A 22,655-nucleotide genomic window follows, 5' to 3' on the forward strand; every position below is an offset into this window, starting at 1 on the left:
GGAGTCACACAGTGAGGCCAAATTGGAACTCAAGAAGATGTCTTCCTGACTTTAGGTAAGGTACTCTATCCACCGTGCCACCTAGCTGCCCAGGTTTAGTTTTGAGGTAAAGTCAAGATATAAAAATGTCACTTTTTGCTTAATCTCTCTCCCTCCCCTGATACAGTAACTTTTTCAGAATATATCATTTTGTAGTTAATTATTGAACCAAACCACACTACTGTAGATGGTTATAAATCTAGCTTCATTATTAAAACCTCCAGCACACTGAAACAGCAAAATTTCCTAATATGTTTTTAAACCGGCAAAATGATATTCAGGTGTTCTGTCAGTGTTCCTTTGAATGGTTTTCCACATAAACTGAAGGAACATTCATTTATTCCATCTGTTTAGCATTTGTGTTAGCACTTCTGGATACACGATAGATATCTATATAAGCAATAAAGATATAACAAAGAAATGATCTAGAAATCCTAGAATTCCGAACAAATCTTCAGGAGCAAAATCCAAAGGTGATATCAGACAGAAAAAAAGCTACCAGTAAACAAAATAATATCCTGATGGAGAACATCTTCAATTGAACACATTTCCCTGAATGCATGTCTTAGTAAAGTTGGCAGACCCATAATTCTTTCCTTAATAGATTTAAGCTGTCCTAAGAATCATCAGTTATAGTCCTTAATATCTTGATGAAATGCTGAAACATCCTGAGTCTAATTGTCTTCACCAAATACTAATAAGAATAAGCAAGGTAACCCTTTGTTTGTATTTGCACACCTAATTGCTCTAAGCCATGAACCCTATATCCAGTATGCAGTAATGCAGGTATCTCACACACACTTACATAAGGCAATGAGGCAGCTGTTCTATCAAAGAAATCAGGAGAGTGAAGGAAGAATATTCGACTACCATGTACTATCAGTGTCCTCTTGTGACCAGTAGGGGACATAGCAACCACTAACTAGAAAAGCACATAGAAATGAAAAGCAATGGAGAGAAATTACAAGGAAGCAAATTTTGGACTATTATCAGGAGAAAAATGTCTAACACTTAGAGAGTCTCCAAAGTGAAATTACTTGCCTCAGGAGGAAATGTGTTCTCTTTTACTAAAATTCTTCAAGCAAAGGTTAGATGATCTGTATCATAAATATCATCAAGAGGAGGGGTTCCCTGGGGTGAGCTCGCCCATTTAACGCTCCCTCTTGGTGTACGTAGACCCCTCGGTCTCTGTTCTCTGAGCCCAGCGGAGGAAGCCCCATTCAGAAACGCAACATGTCTATTTTGAAGATACTAGCAAGAAAGATCTTCGACTCTCGTGGAAACCCCACTGTTGAAGTTGATCTCTACACTGAAAAAGGTCTCTTCCGAGCTGCTGTGCCCAGTGGGGCTTCTACCGGTATCCATGAAGCCCTGGAGCTCCGAGACAATGATAAGACCCGCTACATGGGGAAGGGTGTCTCAAAAGCGGTTGAGCACATCAATAAAACTATTGCCCCGACCCTGGTTAGCAAGAAAGTGAATGTTGTGGAGCAGGAGAAGATCGACAAATTGATGATAGAGGTGGACGGCACTGAAAATAAATCTAAATTTGGTGCAAATTCCATATTGGGAGTGTCTCTGGCTGTTTGTAAGGCCGGAGCTGCTGAGAAGGGTGTCTCCCTGTACCGCCATATTGCTGACCTTGCAGGCAATGCTGAAGTCATCCTTCCAGTTCCAGCCTTCAACGTGATCAATGGTGGCTCCCATGCTGGTAACAAGCTGGCCATGCAGGAGTTCATGATCCTCCCTGTTGGAGCGGCAAACTTTAAGGAGGCTATGCGCATTGGAGCTGAGGTCTACCACAACCTGAAGAGTGTGATTAAGCAGAAATATGGACAGGATGCCACCAATGTAGGGGATGAGGGTGGCTTTGCTCCTAATATCCTGGAGAATAAAGAAGCTCTGGACCTGCTAAAGTCTGCTATTAGTAAGGCTGGCTACACTGATAAGGTCGTAATTGGTATGGATGTTGCTGCCTCAGAATTCTTCCGATCTGGGAAATATGACTTGGACTTCAAGTCTCCTGATGATCCCAGCAGATACATCTCCCCTTCTGAGCTTGGGGACCTCTACAAGAGCTTTGTCAAGGACTAGCCTGTGGTGTCTATTGAAGATCCCTTTGACCAGGATGATTGGGGAGCTTGGAAGAATTTCACTGCTACTGCAGGCATCCAGGTGGTAGGGGATGATCTCACAGTGACCAATCCCAAGCGCATTGAAAAGGCTGTGAACGAGAAAGCCTGCAACTGCCTCCTCCTCAAAGTGAACCAGATTGGCTCCATGACTGAATCTCTCCAGGCGTGCAAGCTGGCCCAGTCCAATGGCTGGGGAGTGATGGTTTCTCATCGTTCTGGGGAGACTGAAGATACCTTCATTGCAGACCTGGTGGTGGGCCTCTGCACTGGGCAGATCAAGACCGGTGCCCCCTGCCGATCTGAGCGCCTGGCCAAGTATAACCAGCTTCTCAGAATTGAGGAAGAGCTGGGCAGCAAGGCTAAATTTGCTGGAAGGAACTTCAGAAACCCTCAGGCCAAGTAAGCTCTGTGGCCAGGAGGCCTATGAGCTCGTAGGTGCCAGTCACCTCTGTAGAAGTCTGCTCCTGCCCTAAGAGTGGGCAGCACCAAGTACTAGACCAGTTTTGTTTTGGGCGCAGGGGCCTCCGCTGCTCAACTTCCCTCTCCCTTCCACCTTTCTGTGATGTTCTCACTGCTTTGTTAGAACTGTCTTACACCAGAGATGACCTGATGTTTGGTTCTCTGTCGGAAAACCCTTATCATCTTGTGACTGTGATAGAATCACCTGGTCTCACCCCCAACCCTGGTGTTGATGTGTGGAGCCCTGTCCTTGTGATGCAGTCCCGATGAGCCCACAGGCCAGCTCCTTAGTGGCTTCTATGTGCAGAATAAAAGTATTCAGTAACCCACTGGAAAAAAAATATCATCAAGATTATTGTACAGGTATCATCTCATTTACCAAATGTCTGGGCCATTTCCAACTTTGAAATTCTTTTATTCTTTTACAGAATAGGTTTACTAGATCATAAATGTCTGAAAGGGACCATAAAGTTCTCATCCAACTCCTTCCATTTGAAGAAACTGAGATTTAGAGAGGTTAAGTGACTTGCCTAAGATCACACAGGTTGTAAGGAGAAGATACAACATTCGAATCTGTATTCTCTAGCTCCAAATCCTTCCTTTTCTGCCATACTTTAGTGAATATCTCATAACAATGAAGAGCTTTTTTCAATTCAATTGAAGAAATATTTGTTATCATTAGCAAGATAAAATTTAAATATATTACTTCATTAAATATTTTCCAATTACATTTAAAAAAATTTTAACATTCATTTTAAAAAAGAGTTTCAAATTCTCTCCTCTCCTGTCTCTCACCGACTCCTCAAGAAGGTCACCAATATGATGTTGATTATACGTGTGAAGTTGTAGAAAGCTATCTTCATGTTAGCTATATTACAGAAGAAAAAATACACAAAAATAAGCAAGAAAAATAAAGTGAACAACTTTGCTTCAATCTAGCAAGAGATAAGAATATTTTTGAAAGATTAATAATTTAACATTATTATTGACTTCACATTTTTGTAGCTCTGTAAATTTTCTAGTACCTTCACATTCAGTGTATGGTTAAGCTGACTCCTGAAGATTTAAAAAACATTGTATAGATGTTGCAGATACACATTTACTCATATATTCGCATTCATGTGGTGCATTGCGAAGCACCAAATAAATCAACAGATGATCCATTGTAGTTTGCATACCTGTTGCTCATTAGGATAGAAAACTCGGATTTTTCCCTCTACATAAGTCTTCTCTTGTCTACTTCTCTCTACCTCTCTCTTTTTTGCAATGTACTTTTTCTTTAGGACTATTTTCAGAGTGCTTTAATTTTCAGAGTACCAATTTTCTCAGAACTCCTGATTTCCCAGACTGTCTCTGTCCCCACCATTATGGTTCTTAGTGTTTCGCTTTTATCCTTTCCCTTTTAGTAAAACAAAACAAAACAAATAAATAAAAAGCCTACATCCAAATTATTGTCTTTACAGTTGTAAAATGTTTTGACCTCATCTTGGCCAGTTGGTTCCTAGAGACCTCTACCAGGGCATACACACATGTTGAGTTGCTTTATTTATCCTTTCCCATGCTTTTGGTGCTCTATCTCTACTGCCCTACAGTTTCAATCTTGCTGTCCATGGTGCCATCCTTGGCAGCTATCAGTATCCAGGAGCTCCAGCACTTCAGACAAATTTACTTGAGCTGTGGATGGGAATGGAGAAGTAGACACAATAGGGGGATCAAAAGTGGACAAATTTCCATTAATAGATAAGTTAGCTTAGAAACAGAGGTCATAGCATGTGAAGAGAATGAAAGGTCAGAATCTTTAAAGCATGCAAGGTTTGGGGTAGAAAAGAAGACTGAAAACTCGGTATTAAACTTCTTGAAGAGGGAGAGTGATGACATGGAGGTACATAGATGACAGTAACAGGAATCATGATAGAATGATGTAAGTTTTAAAGCAGATGTAATTACTGAATGATGATGGTAAAGGAAGGGACTGAGCCTGGCAATAGGGAGCAAAGAGAATGTCAACTTCTCCTGGCCCTATGTGTCAGGACATGTGAGAGGAGGAGAGATCAGCTTTGGAGGGGATGACAAAAGTTGTGGAGTCTTTGAGAATTCCAAGAAGGTAAAAATAATGTGAGAGGAAGAAATCTATGATCATGGGAAAATAGTTTAGAGATAGAAGAGACTCTGGACATCACTTTGTCTAAATCTATCTTTTTTTACAGATGTAGAAACTGAAGCCCATAAAGGTTAACAATGAATGCAAAACATGAATGTGCTTGATATTTGACAAACATTATACTTTGAACACAATACAGAAGCAAAGATAAAGCAAAGATAATCCACGTCCCCAAGAAGCTTATATTCTAGTGGGGGAGACCACAGTCATAGAAGAATGGTGACCAGAGAGGGACACTTTAGTGGAGAAAGTTACAGGGATGGTGGGTTGGGGTATATAGGTGCATATTGACATGCCGTATCAAGGAGCAGTAGCAAAATTGATGTGATCATGGTTCCAGCATTGCAGGGAGTAGTGTGGGAAGGGTGGTTGTTGAGACTGTGAGGAACATAGTCCAGGAGGAGGGAATTAAGTGATGCGTGACTAAGACCTTCCTGAAGTATTGGGCCAAGTGAAGGCATTACCAATCAGGACAGAATGGGTAGGGAGACAGGCGGGTCTGTCCTCAGGAAAGAAGTTAAAGCAATGAAACGGTTAGAATCCCACATGCCTAGTGACACTTAGAAAGTTTCAGAACGAGCATGTTAATTCAGCTTCCCTTTCTATAAATCCAGTGCCAATTTCCCTAAACCGAAAAAGAGAAAGATTCCCTAAGGTCAAAGGAGAAAAGTATGTCAGAGGTCAATAGTGCCTAGGGTAAGGCTAGGGTTGTCCTTACTATTTGATGGGATGGGAAGAGAAGCAGTAGCCTGTAGGTGGGGACCATCTGCTTTTGCTGCTGACCTCACACCTGCTCCTGAACATCTATTCAAAGCAGATCTCTAGGCTATATGACTCATTGAAAGAGAAAATGTGGTGAGCACATTTTAAAATCAGTGGAAAGGCACCCCAGAATATAGGTATGCCAATCATAGGACCCCAATGGAGCAAAGTATAGCCTGGGACTTGGTACGGTTTAGCACAAGGATAGGGTGCATGTGTAGGGGCAGTGAGAAGTTCACCACCTGGTGGGAGTAATAGTGTATTCTCCAATCAGTATCTGAGGCAAAGTCCCAGTTGCCCCATATTAATTGCAATTTTGACAATTCCAAATTCATTTTGTTTCCTATATTCAGAACCATGGGGTAAGGTCTCCTTCAATTCCCCTCCAATCACTTACCAAGTTTGGTGTATTCCACTTCTGCAATCTGTCTTTGATTTGCCTCATCAAATGCCCTATCCTCATTACTGCCACCTGGACTTTTACTATAGCTCCCTTTCAGGCAGTCCTTCTTCCACTCCTGCCTTTCCCATTCTCTTCACTAATTCATCTGCCAATCCCCTTCCAGTATAATCTTTTGCATGCATCGGTTTATCATTTCATTCATTATCGTTCAGTGACTCCACTTTGAATTTCCTGCAAGTAAAGGTCAAACTCTTTATCTGAATGCCAGTATTTATTTTTTTTACAAGTAAATTTCTTATTAATTGTCACTAAATGGAGTTTGTAACATTTGTTCAATATAGCGGAGTACATTAATCCACTACACTTATCTATCTGAGCTCTCTTTGTTGCATTGAAATGTTTTTAATGTCTGCCTTTTGTGCTGTCCTTTGATTTTATTGATTAAAATACATTAAATTAAACAAACAAAAATCACTCTTTCTTTCACATTCAGGGCCCCTCACCACATGGTAGCTTCATCTCATGTTACTCTCTTCTGAGACTTCTATGTTTCAGGACTATTCTTTGCCCCACTTCACCCCTGTCATGGCCTGTGCACCCCTTTTGCTTACAAAGTTCTCAATGCCTAGAATGTCTTTCCCTTCTTTTATTTGTTAGGGAAATTCCTCTGTGTGCTTGAAACATCAACTCAAGTGACACTCATGTTGAACATGGAATCATGGGACCTAAATTTAAATTCCTACTCGACAACTTACTACCTACGTGACCTGAAGCAAATCCTTTACTCTCCCTGGGTTTCAGGTTCTTCATTGGCAAATGTGAGTGTTGGACTAGGTGGCATCTGAGATCTTTTCCAACTCCAGATCTGGGATGCCATGATCTCTGGAAAGCCTTTCTTTGTTAATGATGACCTTCCCCCTCCCTTATACCCAATAGCTTTGGGTTTTGCACTTCTCTGATATGCTTGTCAGGCTAATGTTATGTTATTCCATTTTCCATTGTAAATAATTCATATCCTGATACAAAATTTCCTTTTAGTAATTATCCTGTGGATGGCATCTTTGACCTCTTTGTTCCTTAGGCTATAGATGAGGGGGTTCAACATGGGGATCACTGAAGTATAAAACACAGAGACAAGTTTATTGGTATCTGTGGAGAAACTTGAGTTAGGCCTCACATAGACAAAGAAGAGGGTCCCATATAAGACGGTGACAGCAGTGAGATGAGAAGAGCAGGTGGAGAAGGCTTTCTGTCTCCCTTCTGCAGAGTGGATCTTCAGGATGGCCGTGAGGATGTAGATGTAGGAGACAAGGATGGTCAGGCCACTGAAGACACCAACAATCCCAGCAATAACCAAAACTAATAACCTATTGATGCTGGTATCAGCACATATGAGGGAGAGGAGGGGGAAAATGTCACAGAAGAAGTGATTAATGACATTTGGGCCACAGAAGGGGAGACGGAAAGCAGCAGGAGTGTGAATCATGGCATCTATGAACCCAACAGCATAGGGGATAGCCACCAGGTGGTTGCAGTGTTTCTGGGACATTGCAATGGAGTAAAGCAGTGGATTACAAATAGCAACATAGCGGTCATAGGCCATGGATGCCAAGAGGAAGCATTCAATGGCCACAAAAAACCCAAAAAACCATTGCTGTAAGGCACAGCCCAGAAAAGAGATTGTTTTTCTCTCCTCAAAGAAGTCTCTAAGCATTTTGGGAACTACTATGGATGAGAAGCTCATGTCTACAAAAGACAGGTGGCTGAGGAAAAAATACATAGGGGTGTGAAGGCGGGCATCAACTCGTATGAGGACAATCATTCCCAGATTGCCTGTCATGTTAAAGAGATAAAAAAATAGAATGAGAAGGAAGAGGATGACCTGAACTTTGGATGATACTTCAAGCCCACAAAAATGAACTCAGTGACTCTGGTGTAGTTTCTGCTGGCCATTTATTCCTTTCTTGCTTTCTGCTGAAAGAAAAAAAAATATACTGCCATAAGATTGTGGGACTTTGAGTTAGAAAGGCTCTTATGAGCAAGTTGTAGAGCTGGAAAACACCTTATCATCTAGTTCAACCCTTCTGCCTTGCAGATAAGGAAACTGAGGCTTAAGACCATTAATATCACATCGTTACTATGGAAGAGACAAGATTTAAATATAAGAGCCCTAATTTCTGATCCACTCTACTGCCCTGTCATCAGAATCAGCACCTTCAATCATATAATGCTGTGTTTACAAAGACATATCCACCATCTCTTGGGAGAAGGGAGAGAGTTGCTTTGTTTTTTTTTTTTTGGTGGTTGTAGTAGTGGCAGTAGTGTTTTTTTGGGCCATTTAATTTTTGGATAAAAATTATGTCAATGGCTTGGGAATTCATGTGATTTAAATATAATTGAAAGACTATGGACTATAATGGAGTCTATAATTAGAAATATGTAGATGAACTTAATATACAACATGGTAAAATTGTGGTTTTGTGATGAAGAATTAAAGAATGTGTGTTAAAATATTGTGAACTAAATGTTAAATCAGCTCAAAACAAGTGACTGTAATAAAAGGAGGACATATTGCACAGTAATATTTTTAAGGTGTAAAAATTTGTAAGGTTTATTGGATATCAACAAATTTAATTATGATACTTGGTCCCAAGTAATTCATTGATAGCTATAGAATCATATGGTCTATAATTGGGAAAGATCTTCAAGAGCCTCTTGCTCAGACTCATCATTTTATATGTGGGTAAACTGAAGCCCAGAGAGGAGAACTGGCTTGTCTGAGCTCACCCAGCTACTAAATGAAGAACTGAAATTGAGTTCCAATTTCTAGTCGCCAAATGCAGGACTGTTTCTTGTCTGCCATGCTGCCTTCCTGCCCCAACCTATCTCGAAATATAGGACTAAAGGAGCCTATTTATCTATTTCTGTTCCCTGGAGATAGAAAAAAATAATCAAGGGTGGATTGGGAATACCAGCATTATTGGGCAGTTCAGAGGGCTATAGGACCACAACTGACCCCACTGGGGAGTGAATCCTAAGGAATCATACCTAGAGAACATAACTTTCAAATATGTTAAATATGTTAAATAAATAAATTAAAAAAAAAAAAGAATGGAGAGGCCCCTTAAGACTCCAACAACCCCAGCCATGATGAAAAGGATTAACTACTGGTGCTCATCTCTAAAGGAAGCACTAATTTAATGACCCTCATGTGGGAGAAACTGGTACAAAGTTAGGGCCCAGGGAAAAGCTGTCACTGGCTCAAAGGTCCTGGGGAAATCATAATGAAACTGTGATGAACCGTAAATATACAGGATATATATTTCACAGCAAAAGGGGGCACCCGTTGTTTGTGCTATAACTGTCAAAAGATCAAAAAGTATTGGGAAGGAAGGAAGGAAGAAAGGAATGAAAGAATCAAGCAATGAAAGAAAGAAGAGGGAAGGAAGGAAGTCCAGTAGTAAAGAAATATTATTTAAGAAATAATGATATATTGTGCACTAATATTGACCAAAGCAATCAATTGTAAGTTCGTTTGAAGTCAAATCAAATTAATTTGAATCAATTCAAGCACAATATTTTCTTTCTTTAAGCTTCTCCTTAACATTGACGTTGTGCAAGGCATAGTCTAGGCTCTGAAGACACAAAGTGTTTTTTAAAGTGCTTAAATCCCTTTCCTTAAGAGAGGCGATGTGGCATAGCGGAGAAATGTCCAGACTTGGATTCAGGAAGACCCAGATTGGGATCCTCCTTCTGACACTCACTACCTATGTGATGAAGGGCGAGTTATTCAACTTCTTTGAGCCTCAGTTTCCTCATCTCTAAAATGCGTTCCCAACATCTGTATGCCTGCCACCCAGGGTTACCCGGAGGCTTATGATGTATATGAAGTGTCACAATTGTTGCTTGTAATTATTGGTGTTTGCTCTTCATTGGGGGCATTCACCTTCCTTACCACCCTTCCTCCACAGGCCCCTCCAAGGCTTCACCGTCAGAAGGCAATTTCTGGCAAGTGCTTCCAAGTGATAAAGCTTTCAAGTATGAGCCCAGGATTGGACTGTGGACCTGGCCTCCCAGGACCAGGCTAGCTAATTAGGGATAAGCTATCACCAAGCTGGTTAAAAGGTGATACATTCTGGGGCCACAGGAACTTTCAAAGACCATCTGCTACATTACCAAGGTGCAGCATCTTCAGCACAGCAAGCGTAGCCACAATAGTATTCTTTGGAATATTGAAAGTTATTCATACTCCTCATTAACGAAAAGATTAAAGAAATCTATATTATTTCTCTCAGAATCACAAAATCTCAGCCTAAGAAAGGACCTCAGCAGTCATCTAGTCCTATCCGTACCTGAAAAAGAATTTCTCCGATCATCTGAGTGGTCTCTCCTCTAACCCCTACTGGGGGTTAAGACCTTTAGGAAAATGGAACCTCTCTATTCCCCCATATAGCTACTTCCAGTTTGGGAGAGTTCCATTTACTGGCATTTTTCTGATAGCAAGGCTGATTTTTTGATAATAGAGCTATTCTCTAGAGTCAAATAAGATGAATATGATCCTCTACTATGTGAGATCACTTCAAAGACTTGAAGACACAACACACCTGACTCTAGGCTAAAAATTCCCACTTTCTTCAACCAATTCTTATATTTTGCAGTCACCAATCCACATGTAGTTCAGGTCACAGAATAAGAACTTTAGAGCTGGAAAAAATTTCAGTGGCTATCTTATCCAGGGGTTCTTAAATGGTGAACATTTTAATGTAAATTCTATAGGTGTGTCATATAGACATATACACACAGATACACACACAATATGGTTTCCTTTGTAATTTTATGTATTTTTAGGCATATAAATTATTATGAGGGATCCATAGCTTCCTCTGGACTGCCAAAGGAGTCCATGACTCAAAAAAAAGGTTTTTTCCTTACCCTTTGTGGTCTCTTGTTTCTCCTCTCTGAAGTGGGCACGGACCCCAGAGTTCATCACAATACCTCACAAAGTGCATCAGTACAAAAGAGCGGTGTGGCACTGTCAGCTCCCTTACTTGGCTGCTTGTAATACAAAGAGTGATGTTCAACTAGCCTTTTCCAGGGCTGAAACTTGAAATGACAGTCCACGTTTCTATCTATGGATATCATATCTCAATGTTTTCCTACTGAGGGACTGTTCCTTTGCAACATTCTGGAAGCCCTGCCACAGTTGATTCTCCTAGGGGAGTGAGGTGAAGATGAGAGAGGCATGGATGATTTTTTTCTTCTCAGGAAGCCCTGATATGGAGGAAAGAAATTATGGATTTTATTTTTAAAGTAGTGATTATGTGTGCATTTTAAACTGGGAAATTAAGCTCCCTGAAACACATGTACATACACCCCTATATTTCTCAGGTACCTAGTACTTTAGAGGCATTTATCTTTGCAAACTTAGAGTCACACTCAGTATTTTCTCTTCTTTTGTTGGCCCTACATCATGGCTACAAAAAGACATTTTTCATTTTAAATAATCAAGCCCATTAAGAGTGAACAATGAAATATACCAGCAATTGAACCACACATAGTCCTTGGGCTGACTAATGGCCGTGCCATTATAATGGTCAGCTGGAAGCTAAACATAATATCATTGCACATGGTCCCCACTATTTCATTCTCAAATGCCTTAGTTTGCTGGGAACTCCTTGTTAGATCCAACTGTTTTTGAATGGACACCTTAATTTTCTTAAAATGTTTAAAGAGAGGGGAAATTTTTTTTAAAGTTTTAACTTACAGGTTCTTGATTGTTTTTCTTTTTCCTTTTAAAGGTAACAAGAGGAGGGTCTGAATGGATCGCCCAATCTTCTGTTTCTCAGAAATTTCTCTCTCATCACTCTTCCCTCACCCTTCAGCACTCACCCACTACCACCTCAGCACACAGAGGACCCGATTCCATAGCAGAATTGTAAAACTTCTTTGGGAAAAAGAGGGAGCATTTTCTTCCCAAGAAGCACAGTTTTATCTCCTTTGTCTTGGGGAAATATTCTCCCTCAAGTGTCCCCTTCCTTGGGAGTTATGCTATTAAGAGATAAACTAATTAGATGGGACTTAACCATCTTTATAACTTAAACTGGTCCATAGAGATTCTGTTTAATGTGAATATGCAATATTTTCTTTCTTTAACTAAAGGAATTTTTAAAATTTTCTTGTTGAAGCATTCTTCAAATTTTCAAAATCCTATGCAAAAGCCAAAGCTCTTGGGATCACTCTGTACCACTAATACCCAATTCAATCCCCCATAATAGCCCCCATTTCAATAGAACCTTGGGGTCTAAAACATGTTTTCTTTGTAAAAATCACTGGAAATAGAGAGTGCTAAGTAGTGTCCTCATTTTCTAGATATGGATAATAATGCTTAACCAGATTAAGTGACTAGTACAAATCTACAGGCAGTTTATCTAATAAAATATTCTTTCCCCTATACTGTACTGTTCTGTGTGTAATAAAGCAGTCACTACTCTTTGCTGACTCCAGTTTCATCATCCAAAACATAAGAAAGATAGACTAGATATCCTCTTAAGATACCTCCAACTCTAAATATATGATCCTGTGATCCAACCCCAGCATTGACATTAAGGTTTGCTACCATATTTGCTCTGCATGAGACAAGGTGATTCATACATACTTTTGGATAGGGATAGAATTCTAAGTTCAAATAAAAATTTGACAAGTTGATATTTATTAGCTACATGACTCTTGGTTGAGCCTTAGTTTCTTCATATGTAAAAACATATATATATATAACGTTTGCAGATTTTAGGTTGACATGGGACTGAAAAATAGATAATTGATGTAAAGTGCTTTGAAAACCCTACAACACTGTCGAAATACAATTTGTTGTGGTTTGAACGAATAACACTCTAGATCTGAGTTGCAATACAATCTCAGACATTTCCTAATAGTGTATACTTTGAAAAGTTAATTAACTTCATGGGTCCTTGTTTCCACAATCTGGCTAGCAGCTTCTGTGGGGGAGTAAGATCTACCCACAGCCAGCACCCGGAAAGCTGCCAACAGCACAGGTTCTTTTGATCTGCTTAACTAAGGAAAGCAAGGTGAAGGGCTTGGCAAACTTACTTTAATTCAGCATACAAACAGCATTCACTTGGTTCAGGGGAAAAATCCAGCACCCTGAACTTCAGAACAAAATACAAACAAATTACAAATATCAACAGACAGACCCAATACAATTCATAGTTACCAACATCTAGGTTTAGCCCGGGAGCTCAGAACAAGGGTTGGCTCAGAGTCACATGTGCCACCGCTGCTGTGAGTAAGAGAGCTCCAAAGAACAAACAGCTAACCCCTGGTTTTTATATCTTTTTCAGAGTCAAGGGTGAGTCACACATGTGACTCACCCATGTGACCTAGAATTGTCACAGAGGTGGACTTAAACCCACGTGGTCTAAAAGCCTCTGCTCTCCCAGACATGTAAACTAGACCCTCCCTGGAGTTAGCCCCACCTTGGGTCCCACCTTAGTTGCCAATCCACACCCACTAAGGTTTTACACCTAATAGGGGTTTGGGCCTGGGTCTTAGCACTTAGTAAGACTCAATGAAATACACTGAATTAATCAAAGCAAACAAAAGCCAAACTCTTCAAGGGCACTTGTTGAACTAAGTGCTAAGGAGCCCATTTTTGGTTACCAACACAGTCCTCAATTTCCCCATTTTAAAATGGGCATCATAATTGTTGTACTATCTACCTCAAGGAATTGTGAGCTTCTTGCAAACTTTTGAATATCATGGAAAAATAATTATTATAATTATCATTAGAAAATGTTTTCAATCATGCATATTTCCTTAATAGTCACTTGGTCCCCCATTTTTTCAGTTCTGAATATTTTGCAGAGCACTTTTACATATAGTGTCACCACAACAATCTTATCAGGTTGGGAGAGTATTACTATTGAACCAGCTTTTCAGAAGAGGAAACAATGGAGAGGTGAAGGGACTTTCCCAAGGTCACCACTGAACCAGACACTCAGAAAACATATTAAGATATTAAGGATTGGTCAGAATGTTATCAGAAAGTGAATAAATCCTTTATCTGGGTCATGTAACTCATAATTCTTAAAAGAAAAAAATAAAGGTTCATATTCCCCAAATTATTTTTTTCCCTGGAAGAAAAGCAACAAGGAAGTCTGTGACAAAACCCTTTTTTCTGAATTCTTCTATTACTCAAAACTAGTTGGTATCCTCAAGGCTTGAAATATTCACTTTAATGTTTTTCCCTTTTAATTATAAATGTCACAATAATTTGTGTATGTATTGAAAATTAAATATATATATATATATATATATATATATATATATATATATATATATATATATATATGTGTGTGTGTGTGTGTGTGTGTGTGTGTGTTGGGCTACCTAGTTTGGAGCAATGATGCCATTCTGTGACAAAATGGAATATCAGAATTATTTTTACTAAACCACTCTTATAAAACTAGCAAAATATGTGATATTGAATAAATGAATAAATAAATGAATTAATGAAGGATTTACTGAGCACATACCATCTGTAACGTACTAGGCTAAATACCCATGATTAAATAGATAAGTACGATAGCCCTTGATTTCCAGGAACTCCCACTCTAATGGAGGAGACAACACATACGGAAGGTTTCAGCTGCAAGTCAGATGAAAAGGTCCCCTAATCTTTAGGGTAAAGCAACAAACCAGATGGTACTTCCTATACTTAAATGTCATTTCTACTTGTTTGTTATCTTGTTGTTTTCTTTAATAAAATTATTTCTTGTTTCTTTAATTTGTTTTTGATCTACATATCTGTTAAGATTTTATTATTTAGTCTCCAAATGAGTTTGACCTTTATTGACTATTATTTTACTATAAGGATGTTTAATATGTCTGCTTTTCTACATTTATTTATGAATTTTCATGGCCAAACATACAGCCATTTTATAATAAGTGCACCAAGCTAAGCTCAGTTAAATGTATATTCTTTTTGACTCCCATTTAGTATACATCAGAGATGTGCTATATTTAAATTTCATTTCAGGTTCTCAATTATATATATTTTTTTCTCTTGAGGAAATTGGTCAAGGTCTGAAATGGGACACCAAGCTCCTAACTACTGTAACAATGCTAACCATTTTCCCAAAGTATTTGCAGCACTTTTACTTTATATTATAATAGTACTATCTGTTGTTGTTGTTCTTGAGTCATTTTAAGTTGTGTCTGACTGTGACCTCATTTAATGTTTTCTTGTGAAGATACTGGGAAAGGCTGGCATTTCCCTCTTCAACTCATTTTACAGATGAGGAAAGTGAGGCAAACAAGGTGAAGTGACTTGCCGAGGATTATACAGCTAATAAATATCTGAGGCCCAATTTGAACTCAAATCTTCCTGATTACTGGCCTGGCACTCTATCTACTGTCATCTAGCTGCCCAATTATAATAATAACTAACATTTCTATAACTTTTTTACAGTGTTAAGTGACTTGCACAGGGTTAAACAGCTAGTAAGTTGCTGAGTCCGAGTTTGAACTCATGGAGATGAGTCTCCCTATGCTCTATCCACTGTGCCAACTAACTGCCCTCATTGTTCTAGTGATGCTGTTTGACCTTGATTAACATTTTATTTTTATGCAAAGTAAATCCGAATGGAAAAATCTTTGACCAGATTTGAGCCAAATGGGTGCCACAGAGAATTGAAACATTTTCTGCTATTTGAGAGCAGGATTGCCCAGTAGTTATTTCACTTAAATAAGCAGCAAGCACTTTGCCACATCAGGAAGAAAATAGTGAACTGTCATTCTTTCAATTTGAAACAAATAAGCAAATAATAACCCTTCCTCAGTTTTGCTGTTCTCTTCCAAATAAGTTCTGAGGATTGTTGTCCCAACTCTCACTCTCACAAGTAAGTTATGGGTCTCAGAATAAGGCTACATTTTCCCATCAAGGCTGTCGAGGTACCTGAGGAGTCATAGATGATTTTCTGATTTCATCAGCCTATGTCCCCAGCAGTATGCTTCTCCCAAGGATTAGCAGTGGAGAATCAACCAGTCAGCCAGCTTTAAGTAGCTTTTACAAAATGGATTTATTAGGGTTATCCAATAAGAGTAGCACAGAACGTCCCCCAAAGACTCTGACCTCCTCTTTCATTAGCACATCCTGAGTCCCAGGGGAAAGGAATTTTAAGTTCAGAACACATATGAGGTGACTTCCAGCTTCTAATTGCTGGGAATCCTTTTGTCCCATTTGTGGAGGGCTCAAGCAATTCCACTTAAGCTTGATAAGTCTGCATCTAGTGTCTTTTTGGCTTCTGATGCAGACACTGCCACCAACCACTGTCGTCCAGGTTGTGCTCCTGGATGGGAGACCAATCCAAAGATGGGAAGTATAACATCTAGAGGACTTTTGGAAGATTACAAAGTCCTCCTGAAGCCAATGGTGGAGTGCGGGGGGTGGGGTGGGAGGAAGAGAAAGGAGCTCAACGCTGAGGCTTCTCCCTTCCTTCCAGGTGGTTTGTTGGTCCCCAGGGATTTGCTGCAATGTTCTCTTGGGATATGATACATTTTGTGGTCATTGTAGCTGTTACTGTTGTGGCTGCTGCTTCAGTTGTTTTTTAAGTGGTCACCTTTACTTTATTGAATTTCCTCCCCACCTCCCCTGCCTCAGGAATATTTACCAGAGAGACCTACTATCTGGTCTAGGCTGGTCCTTCAAACAACCCTCAATACCTCAATGGCTCAAGGGAATAAAGACCCAGCCATTGATATTATTTCCTGTCCCCTAAGTAAAAAATGTCCTTAGGGCCACTAGCATCTCTCAGATGACTGGCTGGCAGACTAACAAGGGCAACTTAGAGGCAGGAGACCATACATAAAGCTCTCACTGTGTGTCCTTGTTGTGAATCCTTTCTATGATATACCTAAGTAAATGTTTTTTCCCCATTAGATAACTTATGAGTGTCTTATTTCATTACAATATCAGACCTAAAATATTGGAGTACTAATATGAGAGAAATAAGACCACAATATCTAGCTGCCTCAAAATAAAAGCAAATATGAAATGCGAGTAGAAGGGCAAATAAATCAGTGAAATAAAATAAAAGAATAGATCTGAAACAAGCTGTGCTTAATCAACAGTGGTGGCTTGATTCTAGAAAGCCTGGGTCACGAAGAAAACTTGGATTCCAATTCTGGCTCCAACATAACTGGGTCCATCAATCAATAAACATTTATTAAACACCTACCAAGTGCCGGGCACTGTGCTAAGAGCTGGATGATGTTAAACACAGCTTCCCTAGGCCTTAGGTACCTCTCCTGTAAAAGGCAAACTTGGGCTAGATGATTTTTATATGACACAAGAATGAATATCAGGCTTGGTATCAATTTATGTTGGAAAAGCACTGAGGCCATTTCCTAGACTCAGAAGTCACCCTGGCAGGCCAAGAGCAATCACAGCTGAGAGATCCTACGGCATGGCTGCTAGGACTTCTCTAGTCTATTCACCACCTATCAACGTCTCTTGCCCCCTTGTCAACTGAACTTCATCCAGAGAATAACATAAATGAACCTTTTTCTTACTTGCTCAATAGAGGCATCTTCCTTTCTAAAGTCCTTCTGAATGCATTTTTCACTTCCTTGTTCCTCAAGCTATAAATGAAGGGGTTCAACATGGGGATCACTGCTGTGTAGAACACAGACACCACCTTGTTGAGATCCAGTGAGAAGCTTGCACTGGGTCTCACATAAATAAAGAAAAGGGTTCCATACATGATACTGACAGCAGTCAGATGGGAGGAGCAGGTGGAGAAGGCCTTTGACCTCCCATCAGCGGAGCGGATACTCAGGATGGCTATCAGGATATAGATGTAGGAGACAAGAATGGAGAGGCCACTTAAGACTCCAACAAGCCCAGCCATGATGAAAAGGATTAACTTAATGATGTGAGTATCAGCACATGCAAGGGAGAGCAAGGGTGAGACATCACAGAAGAAATGATTGATGACATTCTGGCCACAGAAGGGTAACCAGAAGGTTAAGGCCATATGAGTAGTAGAGGCCAGAAGGCCCATGGTATAAGGTCCAATCACGAGCTGTACACAGACACTCTGGGACATAACTGTATACAGTAATGGGTTGCAGATTGCCATACACCGGTCATATGCCATTGCAGCTAAAAGGAAAGACTCGGTGGTTACAAAGAGTACAAAGAACCACAACTGAGTTGCACAGCCCAGGAAAGAGATGGTTTTCTTCTCCACAAAGAAGTCAGCCAACATCTTTGAGGTAACAGTAGAAGAAGAGCAGACATCCACAAAGGACAAGTGACTGAGAAAAAAGTACATGGGGGTGTGAAGCTGGGAGTCTATCCATATCAGGATGATCATGCCCAAATTCCCTACGAGAGTGACCAGATAAAAAGACAGAAACATCAGAAAGAGGACAATTTGCTGTGGGAGATGATTTCTAAATCCCAAGAAAAGAAATTCAGTCACCATCGTTTGATTCTTAGCTTCCATTATATGTTGAAATCTGCAAAAGAAAGGAAAGAACATTTCTATTAATAAAACCATCTCCTGCTTCCAAGTCTAGGCATAAGTGAGTCATCATATCTAGAATGTTCTTACTCCTCTCCTCTGCCTCTTAAGAAGAATGAAAATTACTAGCCTTTCTATATTGCTTTAAGCTTTTTAAAGCTCTTTACAAATGCTATCTTATTTGATTCTTGTAACAACATGGGGTAGTAACCCCAATTATCTCCTTTTCCAAATAAGGAAACCAAGGTGGGCAGATTAAGTGGCTTGCCAAGACCACTATATTAACAAGTATCTGAAGTGGTATCTAACCACAGGCCTTCCTGGCTCCTTATCTGGCACTCTATCGATAGTACAATTTACCTGCCTCTAGGATCCCTAGCTTCTATCAAGGCACAACTCCAATGTTACTGTGTAGTAGCAAATTTTCCTGATGTCCTCCACTTCATTGCTCTCTTTCTTTTGAAATGACTTTGTCCGTGCCTCACACTGATTATCTCTTAATATTTTCTCATCTTCCTTATTCCCTACTCCCTAGTAAAATCAAAATTCTTTGAAGGCAGGAATGGTTTTGTCTTTTTGTCCCCAGAACCTCACATTGTGTTTAATGACATGACACACAATGACATAATGCTTGATTAATGCTGACAAATGGAAACAGTTCCTGACTCAAGCCTTCTGAAGTCTTCATCGGAACCTATTATTTGTTTTCTTTTCATGTATCCATTTGCTCTCGAAGGCAGATATTTCAGGTACAGAGAAAAACGAAACAACTGAAGCTGGGGTGTCATGTTGACTTACAACTGAGAAAGAGCAAAATTTTATATCTACATATCTGTGTGTGTGTTTGTGTGTGTGGTCTCTCTCTTGCTCTGAATCACCCATGACCTCCAAGGTCATCTAATCTAACCTGACCTAAATCTAACCAGCACATGTTACAGTTGAGTACACTGAAGCCCTAAGAGGTGAACTGATTCGCTCACAGTAAATGGTAGAACTGGTCCTTCAGGTCCTTCAGCTCCAAATCCCATGTTCTATGCATTCAGAGACACAATTTGAACCCAGGTTTTCCTGTGTCCAAGCCCAGTACTAAGTCATACGAATGAGTTCATGTACATATACATGCAGGAGATTTTCAGCAGTAGCGAAATACCACTTAGATTCAATGGCTAGCACAATAGTATTCTCAGGGACCATTGTTGTCACTCTCCCTTAGAGACAGCATTTTTGTCTACACAGGAGCATAGAACAAGAAGAGGAATGGACTTGAGAGGGCATTTAGCCCAAACCTCTCATTTCACAGATGAGGAAACTGAGGCCCCGAAGAAGTATGATTTCCCTAAATTTCCATAAGTATCAAAGAGCATAACTGTGATTTGAATCTAAGACCTCTGATTCCATAGACATTGTCCTTTCCACTGTACCAACCTGTCCAGGCATATCCTGACATCTTCATGATATTAAAGTCACTCTGCAATTCCACTAATTCTGTTATAAAATAATAGCCTCGTATAAGATGAGCATGAAAATTCCTTCCAGTTCTGTGTATTTAAAACACCTGATTTAATTGCAGGCAGCTTGCCCTAGTAGATGGAGTGCTGGACATGGGCTCAGGAGGATCAGGGTTCAAATCCTCTCACAGATGGACAGTTACCAGCTTTACAGCCCTATGCAAGTTCCTTCAGTTTCCTGAACCTCGGTTTCCTGTCTACAATGAGGGTAAGAGAGCCTATTCACTTACCTCATTGGGTTGTAGGGAGGATCAGATGAGATAGCACATGTCAAATGTTTTGCTAGACTTAAAGCACTCTATAAACATGAGTTATGGATATTATCACAGTCCATCGTTTCATGTTGTGAGATCACAGACTAGTTGGTCGGAGCTGATCTCTTTTAAGAAGTCTGGGTATTGTTTTTGTTCAGTTCTTAACAACCTTTTTTCATTGAGCCCCAGGATAGTTTGTTGAATGTAGTTTCTCTGGGGAATCCACTCTTAGAGAGAATTTTTCACTGAATATTTCAAAGCGAATCACCAAACTTAAAGGAAGCTATTCATAACTAAGAAGATTTGAAGGAAGTCAATCCCATCTTCCCATGGGGCCAAGTGTCACAGCTTCTTTTTACCACATAGAAAAGAAAGATTCCATTCTGTCCCAACAAATCATGGAGTCCTCTAACTGCTCTGAAACGAGAATAGGTACTCCTATATTCTGTTTAGGATCTATGTATAGATCTGTAGTGATCTAGTATAAAAGAGCTTGCCTTCTAAATGGAATGTGATTTCCTTGGTCAGAAGCAAGCACTCTGATAAATTCAGACCTTGGAGGTTTTTATACCTGTAGGTGAGGAATTAAAATGATTTTCAGTGCTTGAGTCTAATACTAACCTGTAGAAGGGTGTTTGCTGACAGAAAAAGTCCCTGGGGGAAATCCTCATTAGGGGAATCCAATTAGAGGAAATCCAAATTAGGAGCATGGCACTTGGAGCTAGAAGAGAATTTGGAGGTCATGAATTACTTTGGTGGAGCAAAGGGAGACCCAGAGAGGAGACCCTACATTCAATAATGATAGCTTCCCATGGAGAATATAGACTCCAAAGAGTGGTATATATATTGACCCAAATATTGTAAGTAAAATCAATATGGAAACCCAACAGAACTATCAGTTACAATAGTCAGTTTTCGTACAATACTTCCAAAGTCTAACATCACATCCCTCCCTTCTCTTAACAGTTGGTAAAGTGTTTGAGAAGAAGGAAATCACACGGTTAAGCTTAGAAGAGCAGTCATCTAGTCCAGGGCTTCTTAAATTGTGGGTCGCAAACAATGGGGTTGTGATCCACAGTTTAAATGGTGCTAAAGGGGTCACAAGTGAAAAAAAAAGTTTAAGAAGTCCTGATTCTAGTCCAATCCTATCATTTTACAGATGATGAAGCTGAGGCTCACAGAAATAAAGTGACTTGTCCAAGGTCACATGGATACAGTGGCAGAGTCGGTGGGGGCTTGTTCTTTGTAAGAGAGTATGTTATTTGGTCATTCAGTGGGAAGTACCTGTTGTTCCACCTTGCCTTTTTCTTTTCTTTTTGGCTCCCTGTTGGAATGGTAAAGATTAATAAGGAGTAAAGTAAGATTTCTCAGGATTACTCATGAACCCATAATAGTTCAAAACACAGTATCTCACAATTCGTGGCATTTCAAATACACAACGTAATTTAATTGTAAAAATACTACAACATATTCTATGATCTATCATTCCATCATCTTAGTAAGAGAGTCTTAGACATGAGAATTTCATTTTTAGTGTAACTAAACAAAAGATTAAAGACAGACTTCTGGGGATAGGGGAAACTAGTAAAGGAAATACTACCTCTAAGCTTTCCCAACATTTCCATCCAAACAACTTAACAATAACTCTCAAATTGAATTCTGGATTGACAGAGCCAACAAAAGGTCAAGGTGTGACAACTGAGGAGTAATTGCTGATGACTCATTGCTAGAATTAGAATTTAAAAACATGTTTCATTTGTAGCTTAGGCACATCCACAGTGGTTCCTGAAGACCAAATGAGCCTTAGGTTATAGAAGTCACACAGTGGACTGAAGGACTTGCAGCTGGTAGAGAGAAAGTTAGAGAAGAATCTGTGCCAAGATCAAAGGGACCTCCTCTAAAGGTATCATGGCATTTCTTCTTCCATTTTTTTTCTTCTTAAGGAAGAATTTTCAAGGAAGAAGTATATTTTAGTGCTGACAATGGCCAGGATCGAGCTGTGACATGTATGGTATCTCTAATATCCTCAGACCAAGTTTTCTGGTGGCCCAATTAGCCTGTTGAAACTTTGTGGGAAGAAAATCTGCAGGGGACTGTTTAATCTTTGTGACATCAGGATTTAGCACAGTGCCAGATGCACAGTAGGTGCTTAATGAATGCTTATTGTCTTAAACTGAATTGCATAACTGTAAATACCAAGCAACAGGCTCCGGGAGTTGTATTTCTTCTTAATAATCATAGCTCACATTTACAAAGCACTTTGTAGTTTTCCACGTGATTTAACATTCATTGTCTCCCCTGTGATAATCTTAGATTCAGAGCTGGACCTGAGATCTTATTGTAGGATCTTAGATTTGGAAGGGATCTTAGTGATCACAGTAACACCAGG

At 39.7% G+C, this 22,655-nt stretch overlaps 1 protein-coding gene and 2 pseudogenes across 1 annotated transcript; 1 reads left to right on the forward strand and 2 right to left on the reverse strand.

Moving 5' to 3' along the window:
* The first annotated feature begins 1,272 nt into the window (after positions 1 to 1,272).
* LOC118855565 lies at positions 1,273 to 2,962 on the forward strand (annotated as a pseudogene).
* Positions 2,963 to 6,968: 4,006 nt separating this feature from the next.
* Positions 6,969 to 7,912, reverse strand: LOC118854422 (annotated as a pseudogene).
* A 9,632-nt stretch (positions 7,913 to 17,544) lies between these two features.
* LOC118855175 (olfactory receptor 5G3-like) lies at positions 17,545 to 18,486 on the reverse strand. Its single transcript, XM_036765267.1, has one exon. It carries the CDS (start codon positions 18,484 to 18,486, stop codon positions 17,545 to 17,547), a length of 942 nt encoding a protein of 313 aa, XP_036621162.1.
* Between the last annotated feature and the right edge of the window lie 4,169 nt (positions 18,487 to 22,655).

The sequence above is a fragment of the Trichosurus vulpecula genome, chromosome 6 (genome assembly GCF_011100635.1).
Source record: "Trichosurus vulpecula isolate mTriVul1 chromosome 6, mTriVul1.pri, whole genome shotgun sequence".
Lineage (NCBI taxonomy): Eukaryota > Metazoa > Chordata > Mammalia > Diprotodontia > Phalangeridae > Trichosurus > Trichosurus vulpecula.